Source organism: Lactuca serriola, chromosome 5 (genome assembly GCF_051521515.1).
Source record: "Lactuca serriola cultivar US96UC23 chromosome 5, Lser_US96UC23_V15, whole genome shotgun sequence".
NCBI lineage: Eukaryota > Viridiplantae > Streptophyta > Magnoliopsida > Asterales > Asteraceae > Lactuca > Lactuca serriola.
Window position 1 is genome coordinate 317,611,642 of NC_136412.1, and position 22,451 is coordinate 317,634,092.

Consider the following 22,451-nt stretch of genomic DNA (forward strand, 5'->3'; position numbering starts at 1 on the left):
TAAACATTGGTAGCTACGGACTTCGTGCCTAATAGATAACATTGGAAGATGTGCCTAATAGATAACACCGACAACTATGGACTTAGTGTATGCTAGATAAACTCTGACATCTATGGACTTAGTGCCTTATAAATAAACATTGGTAGCTTTGGACTTAGTGCGTAATTGATAACATTGGCAGATGTGCCTAATACATAACAACAACAATTATGGACTTTTCCTTTATCTATAAATGTACAACCTTCACCTAAAAATATTTCGTTGTTTCTATCTTCTTTTTTCTTTCACAAACCCATTTTCAAACATAACACATCAAAATTAACAATATTTTTCTTTTGGCTCTAAATGTATAACATTGAGACAATTCTTAATCATATCTAAATAGCAAAATCTTTTGGATTTGCTCATGTGCACTACAAGTTTTTATAGATTTTTAAGAAAATATAAGGAAAAGGGATATGGAATGAAGAAATCAAATTTATTTGAAACTTTTTCATTCTCATGCACTCTAGATAACAAAAATGAAAAAAGAAGATAAAACAAAATGAAAAATAAAAAAAGAGAAGCAATTGTTTCTTATATAGATAAAAATATTTCAATTAAATAATCATTTAAGTAGCATGAGGTGAAAAGTTAAGTAGTTTCAAATGAATATGATTCTAGATAAATGATATATCTTGAACAATGTTGATTAGAATGGTCTCATACATAAGAGATGGATAGATAAAGATTGTACACCCTTATATTATAAAATTTCAAACTTGGATTGTTTAAACTTTAAACTATAATTTGGAACCTAGATTCTGCACTATTTCCTTTAAATTACTAAACACTTTCAAAAAAAACTTTATAATTTTTAACCCATACGAGGAGTGTTACATAATTTCATACTAATTTTCCCTATTGACACTAATATATACAATTGGCCGTTAAAACAAGTCACAGCTAACTAAATATGTTAAAAACTACAATCATCCCTAAAACCAATGTGAGTAAAGTTCATCTTATTGTTGTTGGAAAGAACGGAGCTTCTCCTTCATCTTTTGGGCATCTATCTTGTTATTTCCTTGCACCTGTTCAAGACAATAAAGTATTATACTTAGTTGCAGGAAATAATTAATCATAAAATTAGTCAATAACTAGTTTATAATTTGTGGGAACCACGATTATAAAATTAATTAAATTTTTATAATAAAATTTTATAATTATTAATCAATTATTTTAAATAAATTATTAATTAAGAGATATATTTAAATTTTAAAGTTATTATAACTTCAAATTTAATATATAATAATTTGAATTTTGAAATTAATTGTCTAATATATATCTATATGACATAATATTAATAAGAAGTTGTATTAAAGTGATATTTGACAAAAAAGAATATTAAAACTATTCATTTATTAAAATAGAGATTAGCAATTATCTAAAATTATAAATATATCTAATATAGGAAACATGTATGCTTTATCAACATAGTAGGTCCAGAAATATGTAAGTAACGTAGAAAACCAACAATTTTTATTTTTATACTAGCACACGTATCCACCAAAATAAACAAAGTGGCAAATATGACCTCTAAAAGAGCTAAGCAAAGAGAATTTTAACGCCCCAGAATTGTATCCACACATATAAATAAAGGACCAATATTGCCAAATATGTAGGAAGTTAACTGTAAGCAAAGAGAATTTTAATATATAGTATAATTGAACAGTGCTTACAATAATTTACTCATATATTATATTTCTATAAGTTTTGATCCATTGATTTTTAAAATATACCAATTGTGGCTAGTAAAGATTCTGAAACCACTTTAATATATGATTATCATCAATCTCTATAGAATACAATATTCTTTCAAATGATAAACCACTTATATCCACCCCTATATTGCAGTAAGAGAACAGAGGAAAAGAAATTATTTTGGTAGATTCAATATCGTTTAATTATTGCAGCATCGAGCACCTTCATTAATTAATTATAACTTATATACCATTTTTTGGCATATTAGACTTATATTTTGTAAACTTAAAAGATCGTTGTGTCTATTAAGAATATAATGTAGACACTTTGCTTTGTAAAAAGCATATCTAATTAATTAAAAATATGTAAGACAGAAGATGGTATATGTACCTGAAAATGGATAGTGTTTAACAACATCCCTTCTCCAACACATTTGAAGGTCGTTGCATTTAGCAAAATAAACCCATCTTCTTCCTCCTCTAATTTCTCCAAAACCTTAGACAAGAAGACAATATCCTTGTTCTTGACACTACTTTTAGTTGACGAAATCAGCTGGATGACAGCTTCTTTCTCACTTAAAACGCTCACAGAAGAAACGATCGATGATTTTTCATCGATGATAGCATCTTTAGCACTTTGTTTCTTGATGTAGATATTTTCAGTTGATGATGAATACGACCAAAGCTTTTCTTTTTTATGTAGTAATGTCTCCACTTCCTTTTGTAGTTCGGGTATGTATTTCACTGCGCGTGATACAATTCCAGGAATACTTACTTTTTTCTGTCAAAAGAAGGGAATACATCTAATTAATCGATCTTGTTCCAGTAAAATACAATCTAGTTATAAGAATTGGATATTTCATAAAGTTCATATCAAGAGATACAAGATGTTTAACTACCTTTCGATCGTTTGACATGGGTAGCACTGAACGAAGAGATTCATACAAGTTGTTAACCTTCTTACGACGATCTCTTTCACTTGCATTATGATTGAGCTTTTTGACCACGTTCATACCATCTCCCTTTCCACGATTTACAGCTCCTCCAAAAGAACTGGAATTTTCAGGTGTAAAATCTAGCTGGATTTGATCAGATGAAGGAAATTCAAGAAATGATTGAGTTGAATCTGGATCACCGCAAACCTTGGAAAAGTTATCAGCCAAGGGCCATCCATAGGGTGTTGAAAATAAAGGAGATGATAATGCAAGCATATTTTCTTGCTTTGTTTGTTATTTTAGGGAATAACTTGTTGCCGACAGTTTGTCAATGAGAAATAAAGATGTCTAGTTGTTGTGATGTATATATATGCGCAGGATACAATTTTAAACTATTATTCTATATCACCAAGTATATTTTATTCATGTTATTCACAGCTTCTGGCTTGTGTAAAACACATGTTTCCAGAAGAATGAAGAATGTGCGTGTGCTAAACAGGAGGAGGCACGAGCCCTTGATATGTTCTTCCAATTTATGAATAATGCATACCCCACCTAAAAACTATTTGGCTTGTTTCGTGGATGTGGAATACCTAGTCAGCTCTACACTTTTATTGTACTTTAATTATAGTGGAAATAAATAAATTTAATTGAAAGCATTCTGCCAGAAAAAACTTATTTAACTGTAATTTAAGTTTGTTAGGTGACAATTAATTTTGAATTCCGTGGTAATTACTTACGCTATAAGGTATCGTGCATTTTTTTTACCGCCGGTATGTTTTTTTGGAATCTATTACAGGTGAATCGTATTATTGTCGGCGGTAGTATACCGAGTGTGAATTTTCACCACTATCTCTCTCATCTTTTGACATTAAAACTCATTCTCTCTCCCTTTCTTTTTACCCGTGGAAATTCTTAACACCACCCCCTAATACCGAAAATCGTCATAGACAAATCATTAAATCCTTTGTGGAATATAGGTGGCATTGGTAAAAAAATGTAGGACACCCCAGCCTTAGTTCGAATCCTCCGATATTGCACAATATACCTATCTATCTTTACCTATTCTAATCAACAAAACATATGCATGTCACATGTCTCCTTTCTATATATACTTCATTTTTGACATGTGACACCCTTATAAGTTTTTTCATTTTTTTCCAACCTAAATTAAATGCAATCCTATATTCTTCTCCTAGATTTGAAATCATAAATGAAATCCTATATATTTGCTTCCAGATTTGAAATCATAAATTGTAAAGATAAATTGTATCCTAATATAAATTTGGAAACCTATCTTATCTAATAAGTTCGATATCCTATATTCTTCCTCCTAGATTTGAAATCATAAATGAAATCCTGTATATTTGCTTCCAGATTTGAAATCATAAATTGTATCCTAATATAAATTTGGAAACATTTCTTATCTAATAAGTTGGATATGATTTAACTATGTCAGATTTTTAATGTATCCCAAAAAGGTCACTGATATATTATTGCACTTTATATATATATATATATATATATATATATATATATATATATATATATAGAGAGAGAGAGAGAGAGAGAGTTATGTTTAAATGTTTCTACTATCTATTGTGTGCATGTATGATTGATTTTGAACTAATCATTTAATGTATATTAAATGTTGAACATTTAATTAATATTCATTATATCTTTAACATATAATATGCATTAATTATTTTCTTAAAATAACTAAAATGATTGGTATAGAATCAATCCTACATGCACACAATAGATAATTAGAACACCAGGGCCGGCTTTGAGGATTCATATGCCCAAGACGAGTCAAAAAAAAGACCCTTAGGCTTGCAAAAAATCCCTAGATCTTTTTATTTTCTAGTTTGGCTAATTCATCTTAACATCTAAAAGTTCTCAAATCCCACTCCAGGCTAATCTGAAAACCATATAGTATCAATAGAACAGTTCGAAAAATTAAATTTGTATTACCCATGAAGATAATAAAAATAAATATTTTGCTTTGGTAATAACCAAATCTCATTAATTTTCACATTTACACCACTTTGACCAGATTTCATATCCAAGAGTTTAAACAAAACTTCTTCCAAAATCAATATGGTCAAAAAAATAAGATGATGATTAATCTTTTTAAAGAGCTTCCAATTCCTCCCATATGTAGTTAAAAGAGGCAGCAAGAAGAAACTTAAGAATGTCATTCTGAACTTGCTTGCTTTTAATCTTCCAAGCAAAATGTTACTTTAGAACCCACAAAGTCAGTTACCCTTTATCAAACCTCTTTTGAAAAACCATAATCAAGTTGATCATTGCAAAAATAAACACATGGCATGTCATTTGTGAATTCCCGATTCCTAATTCGGTTTTGAGTTTTTAACTGGCCAAAAATTTCAAGCCACAAGATGAAATTGTGTATTAGAATGTTTAAATTGAACGATGCCAAATCTGTCCCAACAATCTACTTTCTAAAGATATTATCAAGTTAACATAAGTTTAGAAACGAACAGACAAGGAGGGAGCGATGATATAAAAATCTTAGACGAAGAAAATGTACCCGATCTTGTAGCTTCGATGAACAAACGGAATATTATTCCATATAATCAAATCCAAATGTTAAAAGCAATGCAATTTGGTTGCTGAAGAGAAAATAAATCTTCCCTTTTCAATTTTGGAGATGATTTGCTCCATGATTTCTTGCAATTTGATTGCTGAAGAGAAAATAGGTATGCTTTAAATCTAATTTAGGTCCTAATTGAATGGGATTGATAAGAAGAATTGCCACTGTGAAGGAAAAAGAAGCAAAACAGTCTTGTAATCTAATGCGAGATTAAAACTCTAAAAGGGTATTTTCGAAATTAACATAAAAAAATTATGGGCCTGTAGAACACACTAACCTAACTCTCTCTCTCTCTCTCTCTCTCTCTCTCTATATATATATATATATATATATATATATATATATATATATATATATATATAGGATATAGATCCGGTAAGAAATTTTTTTTTGGTAGGAATGTAAGAAGTTTTTTTTTCTACATATTTTTTTGATGAACAAAATAAATGAATCACTAGATGATTCGTTTGTAAGATGATTCATAAGAAAAAATTCCCAAAAACACATCTTTATGATTTATTTTTTAGTAAATTAAGAAAAAAATTCACTTTTATGACAATTTTAATGAATAACAACAAAAACATTATATAAATGAATCATCGAGATGTTTTTTTGAGAATTTTTTCTTGTGAATCATCTTACAAATGAATCATCTAATGATTCATTTTGTTTGTTCGCGATAAAAATATGTAGAAAAAAACTTCTTACCTTCCTACCAAAAATTTCTTTCTTATTTGATCTTGACTCTCTCTCTCTCTCTCTCTCTCTCTCTCTCTATATATATATATATATATATATATATATATATATATATATATATATATATATTTGAAACGAAAAATATATTAAAAAGGAAACGAACCCATGACTAGCAAGTAACTAGCGAGGGAACGAGGGCTACAAAACAATAGCAAAATAGAAATTAGAAAAAAATTCTATAGGGCGTGGAAAGGAGAGTGCTTCCAATCCACCCACTTACAAATATCTCCATTTCCTCTACATTTTATCCAAAAATACAGCATAGATTTCACATTTTCTGCACCAATCGTCGGGCTGATATAAGTACCATTGAACACTCTTTCATTCCGATTCTTCCATAGATTCCATACTAAGCCATAGCAAATAGAAATGAATCGTTTCCTCATACTCGGACATCTGCCCCAAGTTTCCGTGAATCTGATCAAGTCAATAACATTGTTAAAGGATTTGTGTTGTATGCTACAACATGTGAAGACTTTCTCTCAAACAACATTTGCAAATGGACAGGGCATCAGAAAATGATCCACATATTCAATTCCATTAATGCATGCACCACAACTTGTAGAAGAAATGTCTACCCCCTTGACCTTAGAGCCACCACAAATGGGATTTTGTTATGCAGTGCGCGCCATATGAAACACTTGACTTTTAACGGTATTAGCTTGTTCCATGTGAAACTTGGGAGAACGCTATTAAGGTGTGACGGTTGTTCAATCTTTTTCCTAAGAGCACTTACCGTGTATGATCCGTAATGTCAAGTGAGCATCACCATTGATCTTCGCCAGGCACTAAGTGCACCGAGGATATATCTTGATGTAAGTTGACAAGGTGTTGAGATATTTCTTAATCATCCATGTTTGATTTCCAATGGCCTACAAAACTTCAATCAATAATCTTGTCTGCCACATACATTTTTTTCTAGATTCTTGCTCATACACGTCCGAAAATTTTTCTTTCAGAGTTTCCTGTCCTAGCCATTTGTCAAACAGTGAGTTGTCTCCAGATTTGATCTTTAGTTTAAAAACCTCACCAATGTCTATCGTTTGTTTCTTTAACTCGTTCTTGACCGAAGCAATGTTTTTCCATACTCCATTGATATTCGTATTTGACAAATAATTGTGTGGTGTATTAAGTAGGTTATGTATACCTTTTATCATTTTACTCCAAAGCAATTCTTTCTCAATTTTTAGATGCCACCACCACTTGACAAGTAAATTGGTATTTAATGCACGAATAGATCCCACACCGAGACCTCCTTCTGTTTTGGGGGCAGCAAATTTCTCCCAAAAAACCCAATTAATTCTTCTTTTGTTTTCATCACTCCCCCATAAGAACCTTCATCTAACTTTTCGAGTGACTCTGTGACTGTACTCGATGCCATAATAAGAGCGAAGAAGTACGTAAGAAGGTTACTTACCACCGAAGTAAGTAACGCCAGTCTTCCTCCAAATGAGAGTGTTTTAGATTTCCATGAGGATAATTTAGATTGGAATTTATCCAATATTGGTTTCCGATTTTTTGTGAGGTTCATATTTGCTCCAATAGGAACACCAAGGTAATTGAAGGGGAATGAGCCAGCTTCGCATCCAAGAATGCTAGCCCAATTTGATGTTTCATGCACCGAAGCACCAATTCCAAAGACTTTGGATTTGTGATAATTGACCTTAAGACTGGATGATGCATGAAAGCATTTTAGGATTATAGCCATGTTTCTGAGGTTGGATCGAGACCATTCGTCGACAAATAGCATGTCATCCGCATAAAACAAGTGTGTTAAAATGGAAGCATGCTTTGGAATCTACACGCCTGTGAAATCCCTTTATCCCTAGCTACCTCCAAAGCTACATTTAGACCTTCCATCTCTATAATCAAGAGAAACGGGGAGAGTGGGTCGCCTTGCCGCACACCTTTTGAGATTTCAAATTCGTTAGTTGGAGATCTATTGATGATCACCGAAGCTCGCAATAATCTAAGATAGCCATGAATCCATTGACGCCATTTGTTACCAAAACCCATTTGTGATGTTATGGAGTCCAGGTACTACCAATTTATTGAGTCAAAGGCCTTATCAAAATCCACTTTGAACATTAGGATCTTCTTTTTCACTTTTTTCGCCCACGAGTGTAGTTCATTTATCATAAGCGAGCCATCTAATATATATTTGCCTTCCATATATGCATATTGTACTTCTCCAATAAGGCCGCCAATAACATATTTGAGTCGAATCGCTAGGATCTCTGAAATAATTTTGTACATGCAACCTATGAGGCTTATGGGACGGTAATCACTGATAGAGGAGGGATCTTTGATCTTTGGTGCGAGAGTTATGAACGACGAGTTGCAGCCGCATGTCAGTGAACCGAATTTGTCAAAGTGACTAACAAAATTCATCACATCCAACTTGAAAGTTTCCTATTAGGTTTTAATGAGTTTGAACATGATTTCGTCGGGTCCAGGGGCCTTCTCGCTACCACATGCCCAAACTGCATCTTTTACTTCCTCCATACTGAATGGTGCTTCAAGCTTAATCGCCTCCATCATGGATAAGGTCTTGAAGTTTGGACTAATGATTTTGGGTCTCAAGATCCGGTTTTCTGTGAATTTGTCTTTGAAGAATCGGAATGCTTCTCCCTTAACTTCTTCCACCGTTGATGTCCGTTTTCCGTTTACCATCAGCCTATTAATTATTTTCTTCCTGATTTTGTTGTTTATAAATCCGTGCAAGAATTTGGTATTTTCATCACGCTCTACATTCCATTTTACTCAAGATTTTTGTTTCAAGTCTAGCACTGCTAGTTTTTCCAATTCCATGATCTTTTGGAGTCCAAGACTTAGGGTCTCCAATTCTAGGTCCGATAAAGACCTTGATTCTGCCAGTTTCTCTAATCGTGACACTTCATTCTTTATTATTGTTACCTCCTACTTTTTGTCTTTCTCAATCTTTTTCTTCCATTTCCTAATTTCAACTTTTAAATACCTGAATTTGGCTGCTAAGTAAGCATTCAGATTACCAAATCCCACAAAGTCGACCCTTGCTTCTTTGACAGTAGCATCGAATTCCTCTTTTAACGGCCATGAATTGAAAAGTTTGAAGGGGGGAGGGCCATAATCAGTTGTGATGGAGTTGAGGGTGATATGACAATGATCAGATATTTGTCTCGGGTGTGCAGTAACAGTCAGTAAGGGGAAATTGGAGAGAAAGTTGGAACAAGCCAAAAACCTGTTAAGTTTGCTCAGTTTGCCCCCCACTCTAAACATATACGTATATTTTTTCCCACCCATCCTGAAGTCTTGTAGTTCAGCCTCTTAGATAAATTCGTCGAAGGCAAAAGCACTAGAAGGGCAAAAGTGAGAGTTAAATCTTTCATCTGCTCTTCTTACTACATTGAAGTCACAAAAAGTAATCTGTTTCTTGGTTTCAATCTTTTGATATTTATTAACTCCTTCCAAATTTTCCTTTGTTCGTCGAGATTATGAGGTCCATAGATGTTTGCAAATATAGTATCTCCATCAATTCCAATCCAGTTTCCAATGATTATGAGAAAGCACCTTGATTTTATGACTTCTTTCTTCTGAAAACATTTGGAGTTCCAAATTGATACGACACCACCTGATCTATAATTGGAGTCCATAGCCTCATGGTCGTAATCTTGAGATCCCCAATAGCCTTGTACATCGATTTTCATCGAATCAATCCGTTGTGTTTCCTGAATCCCCACAAAGTTAGGTTTATGAATGTTCCTTAATTTCCTCACCCATTCAACTTTTACGTCCTCTCCAATACCTCTAATATTTATGGACATACAGTTCATTGATCACATCTTCTCTCACCGGTTTCTGCCATTGTTTCTGCAAGAATAATGTTCCCAACGTCGATTTGAAATTCGACCGATGCCCCAATCTTATCCGTTTCCATGATTTCAGATGATTGTGTGTCATCTGTGTAGGTTTCTTTTGGTGTCAAGCAGCTAGCCTTCGAAGGATTCAATTTAAGATCGATATTTGGAATCGCCAAATTAACGCACCCTAGATGAATCAAAAAAGGAGAGGTTACTGTTGTGTTTAATGGCTGTGTCGAAGAGTTGGTATTAGAAGGTCTACACCCTGATTTATCCCTCTATTTTTTCCTTGTTTTTTTGTCGCCACTAGTTAAATCTTGATCGGATCTAAATTCATCATTCTGGGCTTGGGGGAGGTGAATGAGAAATGGGAAATATTGTTGGGGAAAGGCCCAAAACACCCCAACGGAAACAAATTCTCAACTTATGATTAGGCTGTGTCATGGTATACTGACTAGGGATTTTAAATGTCGCCTCTGCATTGGAACAATCTTCCACACCATTAATGCATGCCTCATAATTCACCTTCAACGACTCTATGCTCGGAGACCTATCAACTACCACCTCTGGCATCACGGATTCCCTGGCCACCGGAACAGTGGGTGCAATCAGTCTATTTTGTTTCACCGGTGTATTTTCTTGTCGAATTTCACCCTCCTCTGGCTCTTATGTTTCATCCTCCATCCAAGTTTCAGATACCCCTTCGACATCGTCTTCTTCTTCGTCATCTGATTCCTCAACTTTATCAAACAAATCTGGTTTGAAAGGGGACCAATCGTCCGTGTATTCCACCATACCAATCTGGTATACCACCCCATTAGACGCAATCATAATTTCTTCGTTTATCCATTTTTTTCTCAGACGTAATCACACCGACCTTACCGATTGAGTAGTCTTTCCTGTCGAATAGATTATCAAATGGGTTGATAACTTTTCCAAACTGACTAGCAATAAGATATAAGTTATCTTCATCTCAAAGCTGTAGTGGGACACCAATGCAGACGACTTGTCATCTACAAAGGATTGTCGGGAAAAAAAGTTTTATTATAAACCTATACCGACGACATGTGGTCGGGAAAGGTTTCCAAATGTGGGTTGTTGACTGTTCGAAATCAAGCTTCTACAGGACCTGATCACACTCAAGCAACTGAAACAAGAAGGAAGAAAGAACACTCTTTTGGAGCAATTTTCTCTAGTTTATTACTTTGAATCAAAACTAAATACACATGAATAAAATGCAAGATACTACTACTATTTAAAGGCTAAAAACAATCCTTATTTTACTCAAAAACAAAACAGAAAACAACGTCCACTTTCTCCTAAATAGCTGGTAACCAAATGCCCATTTTCTCCAAAAACTCGGTCAAAAGCAGGACCTAGTCAGAGTTGACTTCCAACATTCTCCCCTGTTAACTCTGGCTTGTCTCTTCCAGGTTTTCGAAGCCTAACATGCTTAGCATCTCTGTGAACTTCAATCTTGGGAGTGCTTTAGTAAGAATGTCAGCCTTCTGTTCCTCTCCATTAATATGCTCCACATGAATCAGCTCTCTTTCAACGCACTACGAATGAAGTGGTATCGGGTGTCGATGTGTTTACTCCTTCCATGGAAAACCGGATTCTTCATTAGCTTGATCGCAGATTTGTTGTCTACCAATAGCTTGACTTTCCCAGCTTCCTCTCCAGTTAATTCTTTCAACAAACCTCTCAGCCACAATGCTTGGCAGGCCGCAATAGTTGCAGCCATAAATTCAGATTCACATGAAGATAGAGCTGTCGTGTGTTGTTTCTGCGAACACCAAGTGATCAAGTTACCTAAAAGGTAAAATGTTGTTCCTGCTGTTCCTTTCCCATCATCCCGATCCATGTTGTAGCTTTTATTGCTATACCCAATTAGTTTCCCATCTCCACCTGGTCTATACATCAAGCCATGATTGATGGTGCTCTTCAGATACCTTAGAATCTGTTTTACTGCCTTGAGGTGTCTTACTCTTGGGTTTTCCATGTACCTGCTAACAACTCCTACCGAATATGCAAGGTCCGGTCTTTGTATGAATCAAGTATCGCAGACTTCCAATGAGACGTCGGTACTCTGTAGCATTCACTAACTCTCCATTTTCATCCTTTTTCAAGGATAACTTTGGTTCCATAGGGTACTTTGAGCCATTAGAGTCCATCATTCCAGCCGTTTTTAATATTTTGTTCACATACCCTGCTTGAACAATTGCAATGCCTTCTTTGGATTGGTTCACTTCTAAGCCAAGATAGTAAGATAACCTCCCCAGGTCACTCATATCAAACACTTTTTGCATTTGTTTCTTGAATTCAGCCACCTTTTCTTCACTAGAACCTGTCACGATCATGTCATCGACATAAATTCCGACTATCAACAAAAATTTTGTGTTCTGAAGCTTGTACACCGCCTGTTCTTGAGGACACCTTCTAAAGCCGAATTCTTTAAGTGTTTTGTCTAGGCGTATATTCCATGCCCTTGGAGCTTGTCGTAGCCCATAAAGGGCTTTGTTCAACCGATACACCATATGTTCCTTTCCTGTAATCACAAAACCATCAGGTTGAGAAACGTATACCTCTTCTTGTAGTTCCCCGTTCAAGAAGGCTGATTTTACATCTAAGTGGTGAACCTTCCACCCCTTCTTCGCTGCCAAATCCAGTAATAGTTGAATAGTTTCCAACCGTGCCACTGGGGCAAAGACCTCATCAAAATCTATTCCTTTCTGTTGTGCGTACCCGTTTGCTACCAAACGAGCCTTGTGCTTCAATACTTTTCCTTCCGCGTCCCGTTTCAGCTTATACACCCATTTTAAACCGATTGGTTTCTGCCCCCTTGGGAGAGTGGTCAGATTCCATGTGTGGTTCTTAACGATAGATTCAATCTCTCTTTTCATTGCCTCCTGCCAATCTTGATCAATTGCTGCTTCTGAATAGTTTGTTGGCTCACCATTTACAAACATTAATTCTTCTAGTTCAACTTCTATTGGCTCCGTTTCATCATAAATTTCAGATAGGTTTCGAAAACCTCGAACAGGTGTATGATCATACCTTGAAGAACTCTCGTCTTGGTGCGTATCTATCGGTGAATTTTGCACGTTCGTTGTGTAGGGTGTGGCATCTGATGCATTTTCTGAGTCGTAACTAGCTCCAGGTGATGCGAGCAGTGGTGAAGGTGGATCGTTTACATTGTCTTGGTTGATAGGGTTTTCAACCCAGCCTCCAATTGTTTGCTGATGGGCTTCTCTTTCGTATTCATTATTCATAAATGTTTCAAACCAAGATTCTTTTGATGTGGGCTCATGACCTTGGATACCAGCCCAAACCCATTTTCTTTTCTCTTCAAAGATTACATCACGTGATACCACTACTTTATTTTCTTTAGGGTTGAAGAAACGATAAGCCTTTGTTCCAGGCTCACTTCCTAAATATACCATCGTCGTGCTACGATCACTGAGTTTCATGGTCTGATTCTTGGGTTTCTTTACGTGTCCGACACGGCCAAACACTTTTAAGTGCTCAAATGTTGGCTTCTTGTTCTTCCACCCTTCATATGGAGTCATTCCCTTCACCCCCTTTGTTGGAACTCGATTGATTATGTCTACAACATGTCGAACTGCCTCCCCCCACAACGTATCTGGTACACACATCGTCTTCAACAGAGATCTAGTGGCTTCGAGGATGGTACGATTGCGACGTTCCGCCACCCCATTCTGTTGCGGGCAATACGGGGCAGTTAATTGTCATTTTATTCCTTCCTGTTTACAAAAATCAACAAATTGTTGGGAGGTGAACTCCCCCCTCGATCAGTCCGCAACCCCTTTAGCTTCAAGTGACCTTCACTCTCAACCTGTGCTTTGAACCCCTTGAAGGTTTTAAGCGCTTCATCCTTACTTTTAATCATGTAAACCCACATATACCTACTATAATCATCGATAATCAGCATAAAGTATCAATTACCTGCCATTGTGGGTGGGTCGATTGGACCACATAAGTCAGCATGGACCAATTCAAGGGGTTTAGTTGCATGCCATTTTGTATCTTTCGGGAAGGGTTGACGAGCTTGTTTAGCAACCAGAAACCCTTCACAAACTTGTGTTGGATGCTTTATATTTGGTACTCCTCATACCAAGTTGTTTCTTACCATTGACTCGATGATTTGAAAGTTTATATGCCCCAACCTCGCGTGTCAAAGCCAAGTTTCGTCATCAAGACTTGATGCGAGACATATTGGTTGAGTTGTGCGAAGCGCTATCTTGTACAGGGGGTTCTTTAACCTTTTCACCTTCATCATTAACCGACCACCTTCATCATGTATTCTCAAGTATTCATGCACCATCTCAATTTTATATCCAATTTCAGTCATCTGTCCCAGACTCAATATGTTGCTGTGTAGTGTTGGGATAAAGTACACCTCTGTGATTAGTTGTTGTTCGCCATTTTTGCATTCCAGTAAACTAGAGCCCCTCCCTGCGATTTGAACTCTGGAGCCGTCACCAAAACGTACCTGCCCAATTATATTTTCATCAAGTTCAGCAAAGAATTCTCGCACCCCTGTCATATGGTTGCTTGCATCATTATCTAGATACCATATATCTTCACCCTTCTCATTATTTGCCTCGTTTTGTTTTGGAAACACCTTCTCTTCATTTAGCAAGACCATGGTGGCATCTTCCTCTCCACACACAGTTAGAAGCAGTGTCGGTTCTTCTTCTTCTACTCGAGTCAAATTGGCTTCATCACCGTTCTTCTTTGGTGCCTTGCACTCAGATGCATAATGGCCATGCTCCTCACAGTTGAAGCATTTTATATGCTTCTTGTCCCTGTTCTTTTGGTAGTTGATCCCTGAATTCCGCTGCCAACTGGAACCTCCACGTCCTCCCCTACCTCGGGTACTTCCTCTACCACGTGAGCCACTCCGACCACCTCTGTCATGATATTGTGAACCACGACCTCTTCCATTCGATGAACTTCCTCCTGGAGTTTTCTGAACATTCTTAACATCTACTTTAGTGAGTAGTAGAGTGCCTTGCTCATTAGTTGACCCACTCCGAAGTCGTAAGCTGTCTTCGTATGCTTTCAGTCTACCGATTGCCTCATCAAATGGCATTGTGTCAATATCTGCATATTGTTCAATCAAGGCCACCAGTTGGAGGTAATTATCTGGAACTGAGTCAAGCAACTTTCTCACCAACACACCATCTTCAAGAGTTGCCCCGAGACTGTTCTATTTTGCAATCATACCACTTAATTTTCCTACAAAATCATCAATGAACTCTCCGTCCTTCATCCGTAACGCCTCGAAATCACTTTTGAGTGTATGCAATCTTGCCTTCTGTACCCTATCTGCTCCCAACTACCTTAACTTCAAAGATTCCCAAACCTCTTTTGCTGTCCTTTTCTTCGCCACTTGCAGCAGAATGTCTTCCGGTATTGCTTGAAAAAGAAAAGCCCGAGCCAACTTGTTCTTTTTCTCATCCACAGCTTCTCCGTCTACTGGTTCAATGGATTCCCATATTCCTTGGGCATCCATTATAGCTTCCATTTTGATCGCCCACGTGGTGTAGTTCATGGGAGTCAACATCGGACATTGAAATGACACTCCATCATTGTCTCTTGTAACGGTTTGACTTGAAGATGGCATTGTTTCGTACCGGATGTATTTGTGCATAAACTGAACCTGGTTAGCTCTGATACCAAGTGATGGAAATCAAGCTTCTACAGGACCTGATCACACTCAAGCAACTGAAACGAGAAGGAAGAAAGAACACTCCTTTGGAGCAATTTTCTCTGGTTTATTACTTTGAATCAAAATTGAATACACAGGAATAAAATGCAAGATATTACTACTATTTAAAGGCTAAAAACAATCCTTATTTTACTCAAAAACAAAACAGAAAACAACGTCCACTTTCTCCTAAATAGCTGGTAACCAAATGCCCATTTTCTCCAAAAACTCGGTCAAAAGTAGGACCTAGTCAGAGTTGACTTCCAACATTGACGAGCTTCATTGGCCCTGTACCGGATGGTTTTGCGTTGATGTTTCGATATGTTAACCTCCATTACATTATCTCTACATTTGATGCCTTGTAACCCATTCTCCAAATCCTTGGCGTCTTTGATGTTAATGAACCTGACGAAAGCAAAGTTCTTTCTATAGTAATCTTTCTTCAGAGCAAAGTATACGTCCACAACCTTCCCTAATCTACCGAATGATTTGCATCACTCTTCCTTTCTCGTTCCATCATGAAATCCCGCCACATAGATTTTAGAGATGTCAAATACCTTCTGGTGTCTGTTGTCAATTTTTTTTCCTTTAGACCTCCGTCCAGTCACCATTTGGGAGAACCATTGCTTCTTATATTGTTACGATTCCAACAATATCTAACTTATATATATATATATATATATATATATATATATATATATATATATATATATATATATGGTTAGGTTCATGTGAGACGACCTAATTTTGTGAGACCGTGAAACGTATTTTTTTTATTTTTTATTATTTTTTTTAGTTAATTCAAGTTCCGAAAATAATATTTAAAAAAAATTTGGATTTTTCCATTTATTTTGCATTTTAAAATTAATTTTTAGAATATGTACAGTGTAATATTCTATTAGAATATTTTACTTATTTTTCAAAAAAAAAATGGAATTATTTATTTATTTATTTTAGTTAATTCAAGTTCCGAAAATAATATTTAACAAAAGAATTTTTATATTTTTCCATTTATTTTGCATTTTTAAATTATTTTTTAAAATATGTACAGTGTAATATTCTATTAGAATGTTTCACATACTTTTCAAAAAAATGGAGATTTTTTGAATTATTTTTTATTTTTTTTATTTTTTTTAGTTAATTCAAGTTCTGAAAATAATATTTAAAAAAAGAATTTTTAGATTTTTCCATTTATTTTGGATTTTAAAATTATTTTTTAGAATATGTCAGTGTAATATTCTATTAGAATATTTCACGTACTTTAAAAAAAAAAAACGGGATTTTTTTTATTTTTTTATTTTTTTAGTTAATTTAGGTTTCGAAAGTAATATTTAAAAAAAAAAAGAATTTTTGGATTTTTCCATTTATTTTGCATTTTAAAATTATTTTTAGATTTGGTCTCACGGTCTCACAAAATTAGAATGGTCTCAAATGAACCTGAACATATATATATATATATATATATATATATATATATATATATATATATATATATATATATATGGGGATAGTAATATATATTACAGCCCCACCAAAGCTTAGGTACTAAACCTCTAAAATTTGTCGTTTTAACTTGCTAAATATACCCGGTTTGGTTTCACTTGGTAAATATATCATCCTTCCTAACATTTCTTTTTTCCATTATCGTTTTACTATCTCTGGTTTCTTTCCTCCAATATCGTTTATTACTTCACCTAAGTGAACATTAGTAAACCCTAAACCTAAACCATAAACCCTAAACCTAAACCCTAAACCCTAAAACCTAACCCTAAACCCTAAACCCTAAACCCTAAACCTAAACCCTAAACCCTAAACCTAAACCCTAACCCCTAAACCCTATTGTGTCAATCTTGAATTTATATCTTGAAGTATTAATCGTGAATCCATTAACGGTAATCTTTTTATAGTAAAACAATGTATTTTCAAGAGGTTTAGTACCTAAGCTTAGGTGGGGCTGTAATGTATATTCCTTTTTCCATATATATATATATATATATATATATATATATATATATATATATATATATATATATATATATATATATAGAGAGAGAGAGAGAGAGAGAGAAAGAGTAGGTTAAAAGTACCGATGGGTTTCATGTTAATTTTTAAATAGAATTAAAAAATTAATTATTTAATAAAATAATATATCATTAATTTAGAAAACTTATAAATTATATTGTATGTTTTTTTTTTATTAACTTTATAATTTGTAAGTATTTAATAAGTATGTAAGTTCAAAATTTTGATAAAATGCATGAGTTTGTATAATGCAATTAAAGACAAATAAGCACAAAAAGTCATTGAAATTGAATTGCTATAAAACAATCAAAACATTTCAGTAATGTAATTAACATAAAAAAAAATACATATTTATAGATAAATTAATTAATACGATGGATGAAGTGTGGTTTACTAAAAATGACTAAAAATATGTTTATCCTAAATTGATATACTATTGATAAAGTAAAATATGAACAAATAAAATTTATATTAGACACAATTAATATTTGTAATATGTAAACCCAAGACAATAAATATAATTTTTATTATTATTATTAGAGTAGAAATTAGTTAATTATTTAATATGATTTTTAACATGAAATAAATATGAACATTAAAAATCATTGATACAAAATAAAAAGTTCATAAATTTTTGGTAAAAATTCAATTTAAATGTAATAGTTATTTGTAAATTTGTAGTATTATGTTGTTTGATACGTTTCGAGAAATGAATCCCCTAAACCACATACCTAAATTCCACTAAATGGTTCGACCCTAAACCACATACCCTAATTATACGGATGAATCCTCCATTTACTCTATCCAACAATCCGATGTCCTAATCCATCGCTATTTAATCGAGTTTCATAATCGGATGATTATGAACGAATCATACCAACGGTTTGGAATCTCCTACGGTGAACTTCCGATTATGTTAGACACTGACGAGTTTTAGAGTTCAGACACTGTTAGTCTTCTACGTTGTGCGACAGCCTCTCATCGGTGTTGCATCTGGAAATGAGAAATTACATTTAGTCATTTGGGTTTCCGGTTGATTGCAATAGGTGGCGAGCCACCACTAATATTATAGATTATCCGGTGGAGTCGTTATCGCCACTGCCGCCAGACTGATCTGATACTTTCAGACGTCGGACGGTAGTTGATTTTAAGTTTCCAACTCCTGGTTGAGTTCGTTAGAAAGATGACGGGGTATAGGCTCGCAGATCCAGTGAACAGAAAAGAGTATTTTGATTACTCGAGGATTCAATGTATGATTGATATTTACTACATTAATTAATTCTTAAAAAATTATCATGAAAAATACCATAAAAACCTGTAGAAATTTAATTATATCCATGCTTTGATCCATCAAAAACCAGAAAAAGGAGAATAATACCCTTTTAAAAATTTACTACATTGATTCTTAAAAAAATTACAACAATCACTTATTTCCTTAAAGCAATGATATCGGTTATTTAAAAATTAAAACAATCATTTTTCATTTGATGCTATCTCATTTGTACATCAGGTACATGTATGGATGTTATCTCATCATGGTAGAGAATATTGCTTTTGTTTTTCTATAAGTAACTAAATATATAAATACGAAATATAGTTCAAATAAGCAGATTCAAATTACATGAATTTGTTTATAGTTCAAAAAAAAGAATGAAAAATAGCATGACATTATCAGAATTTTCATATTTGCCTGTGTTTATGTACAAAAGCTTAACTCAACTCAACTAACAATAATGGTTGAATTGGAAAAAATAGAATTATACCTTTGTTTATTGGATTTGCTGCAGTAGAAAACGAATGGCGAGGAAGAAAAGCAAAGACGGAAAAACTTGAAAGAATGCTTATATATGAGAAGGTTATGAGCCGATTGTATTTTTAATCTCAAATAATATGTGAATGATGATTACAATCGGTGAAGATACAATTGAAAAACTAAAGGGATCATATTTTTACAATATTTAAGGTAATAAGTTGCGTGATTTTTATTGATAATAATTAGGGTGTTATATATTAAGGGGTAAATTTATGTAGATGCCAAATAAAATTGAAATGTTGTTCTTGATTTTCTGGGATTTTTTTTTCTAAACTATATATCTTATCCTTTGTTATCGACAGTAAAAAAAACAAATACATAATAACAAAAAAACGAAATAGAGATGATTGTTGTTAGCTATAACTTGCAGTAAATACAAAACACAATGAAATAAAGAACAATGAAAAATTCAAAAGGCTAACATGATTTGCAATGTGTTGCAAAGGCTATATATATGAACTTCAGAAACGTGAAACAATGAACGACAGAGGGGAATAAAATCGGGTGAGAATGACCGAACATTTTAAATAGTAACTTGAATTTAAATGAAATCATAGAATGATATTATCCCATTAAATATGTCATCTTTAATGCATTTCCTTTTATAAATTTGAATGCAGGTAAAAGCTTTATCAGAATTTGAATTTATTTACATGTATTTTCGATCAGTACAATGTTATTTCAGTAAGAATAGCGAAGCAAACAAAAGGATATTTATTAAATAATAGATCAATTTTATATGAAGTGATGTGAAAGTACAATGCTATTAACAAAAATTAATTTTTGTACTTTCACATGGCATGTGAAATCGTACCTTAGAGCAAAAAATGGGAACTTGGTAGGCAAAATCAAATTATATAGGTAAAGAAATTATTGTATGTTGTTTAAACAACAATTGTTCTTTATACATTCAATGTACAATTTTTTTAATGAAAATTTGAGTAAAAACTATAAATCATAAACATAAAAAACGAATTATGAAAATACCAAGCTGCTGTTGTTTGATGTTTGTCTTTGGAGGAAGAGGCGAAGAAAACGAAAACAGTGAGAGTAGGAAAACCACTATGATATGCAAACAAAATGGCAGGGACAACGTATTCTGCAACCGCAATGAACATTTAAGTTCAACATGTAAATAAATAATATATGAAGAATACATGGATTGAAATCTATTTCCTGATTTTTTGAGATTCACTCTATTCTAAACGGAATGGAATGATGAAAAAATGTTGATAATCTGAACAAGAAAAAAAAACTAATTAAAGGGGAGAAGAAATGGTAATGTCGAATTCAATATGGAATATATATATATATATATATATATATATATATATATATATATATATATATATATTGTGGATAAATAGATTTTTTTATTGTTATGATTGAATTATATAAATTTTAAAATCATAGATGATTTACATGGATTACAAAAGAAAATGAAGGACATTTTGGGCAATTTAGTTTAGTAAAAGAAGCGGGAAAAATTGATTTTGGGGTGTTTGAAGATTGCCACGTGGCGAAATTATGTTTATTTATTAAATTAGGGGATATATATATATATATATATATATATATATATATATATATATATATATATATATATATAATCATCTTATTAAATTACATGACATTAATTATGTTTTACTTACAATCCAAAAGAATCTATATTTTTTATTTGAAGTCTAATATTCTTTTCTCTCTCTCTCTCTCTCTCTCTCTCTCTCTCTCTCTATATATATATATATATATATATATATATATATATATATATATATATATATATATATAATTTGTTTATTAAAAAATAAAAATAAAATAGAAAAAATGATGAATTAAATAAAAGTATTTTATTTTTGTAACCAATCTAAATATTATTTTTACATAATATTATAGATATGCCTATATACATCAAATATTATATATCTTTTTTACCAATTTTTAATTAAATAATTCGTTATCTTACTATATAAATAGATTTGTTATTAAACCCTAATTTCCACGGGTTATAATCTAGTAGACAATAGACTTCTATCCATTAAAGTTACCCATGGATTTCCCCTAAAATATAAACTTTAAATTATATACATATTAATATGGGTAGCATTTATGAATAGTGTCAAGGGTTTTCTTGGGTGGTTTCTGATTTTCATTTCGTTGGTTGGGATGATCCGCTTATCGGCTCTAATTTGTTTGAATTTTGTTGCATGCTCAATAGATGTTTCAATGTCGTGCATTAACTTATCATTGCTCTTTGGGATAATCTTCTGATTTTATGGCTTTGATTTCTTTTGCTATTGTTCTAAGTTTTATTTTGGTCACTTTGGATTAGTGTATGCTTTCTTACACTTCTCTCTACAAAATATTGTCGCCTTAGATGGGTTTCAATTTTGCTTGCTTCTTTGATGGCTTCTGATTTTATTGAGGCAATGATTTTCTGATTTTGATTGTTCTTTACCAAGATTGAGATGATGATGAGTTTTATTTGTGAAAAAAGTTTGATTATCAGACATCGTGTGAAATTCACAGTTGTGTTTTGGCAAGTCAAATCATAAGGCATATTCGATTAGAATATGCAACCACTGTTCACAGCCATACCGGTGTTGGATCCCTTTCTTTTAGCCTCCTTTACATATTCTTTGTCGATACTGGGTATGTGTGTATATTTTTTATTTAGAGTTTGCTTTGAATCTCAATTTCGCTTTAGATGATTTTGAAATTTGAAATTTCACGTGATTTTTGCAATGTTTGATGTATCCATGCAAAAAGGTGTTGAATAATGGTGCTCAAAACTTCCAGTAGCTTCTGTCCCTGTAACGACCGTCACTTGAGGTAATAATTATTTAATATTTCTTTAATTAATTGTTGGGCTAAGTATTTAATAGATGGATTACTTGAATGGACCATTAGTGAGTGGGTCGAATAGTTGGGCTGCCCAGAAGACGTACGTTGAGCGTAACCTTGGCGTATGCGGGGCGTAGAGGAGGTTC

General features: G+C 33.4%; 1 protein-coding gene across 1 annotated transcript; it reads right to left on the reverse strand.

Moving 5' to 3' along the window:
• Positions 1-822: 822 nt before the first annotated feature.
• Positions 823-3,027, reverse strand: LOC145055031 (transcription factor bHLH100-like). The gene is made up of 3 exons (XM_079003314.1): positions 2,642-3,027; positions 2,134-2,523; positions 823-1,073 (listed from the first exon to the last, which is right to left on the reverse strand). Exons 1-3 carry the CDS (start codon positions 2,951-2,953, stop codon positions 1,005-1,007), a joined length of 771 nt encoding a protein of 256 aa, XP_078859440.1. The 5' UTR covers positions 2,954-3,027; the 3' UTR covers positions 823-1,004.
• Between the last annotated feature and the right edge of the window lie 19,424 nt (positions 3,028-22,451).

Coding starts and splice junctions, on each gene's coding strand:
- LOC145055031 (XM_079003314.1), bottom strand. CDS start 2,953: ATGCTTGCATTATCATCTCCTTTATTTTCAACACCCTATGGATGGCCC. Junction 2,524..2,641: donor CCATGTCAAACGATCGAAAG/GTAGTTAAACAT, acceptor TTCTTTTGACAG/AAAAAAGTAAGTATTCCTGG. Junction 1,074..2,133: donor TAAACACTATCCATTTTCAG/GTACATATACCA, acceptor TGTCTTGAACAG/GTGCAAGGAAATAACAAGAT.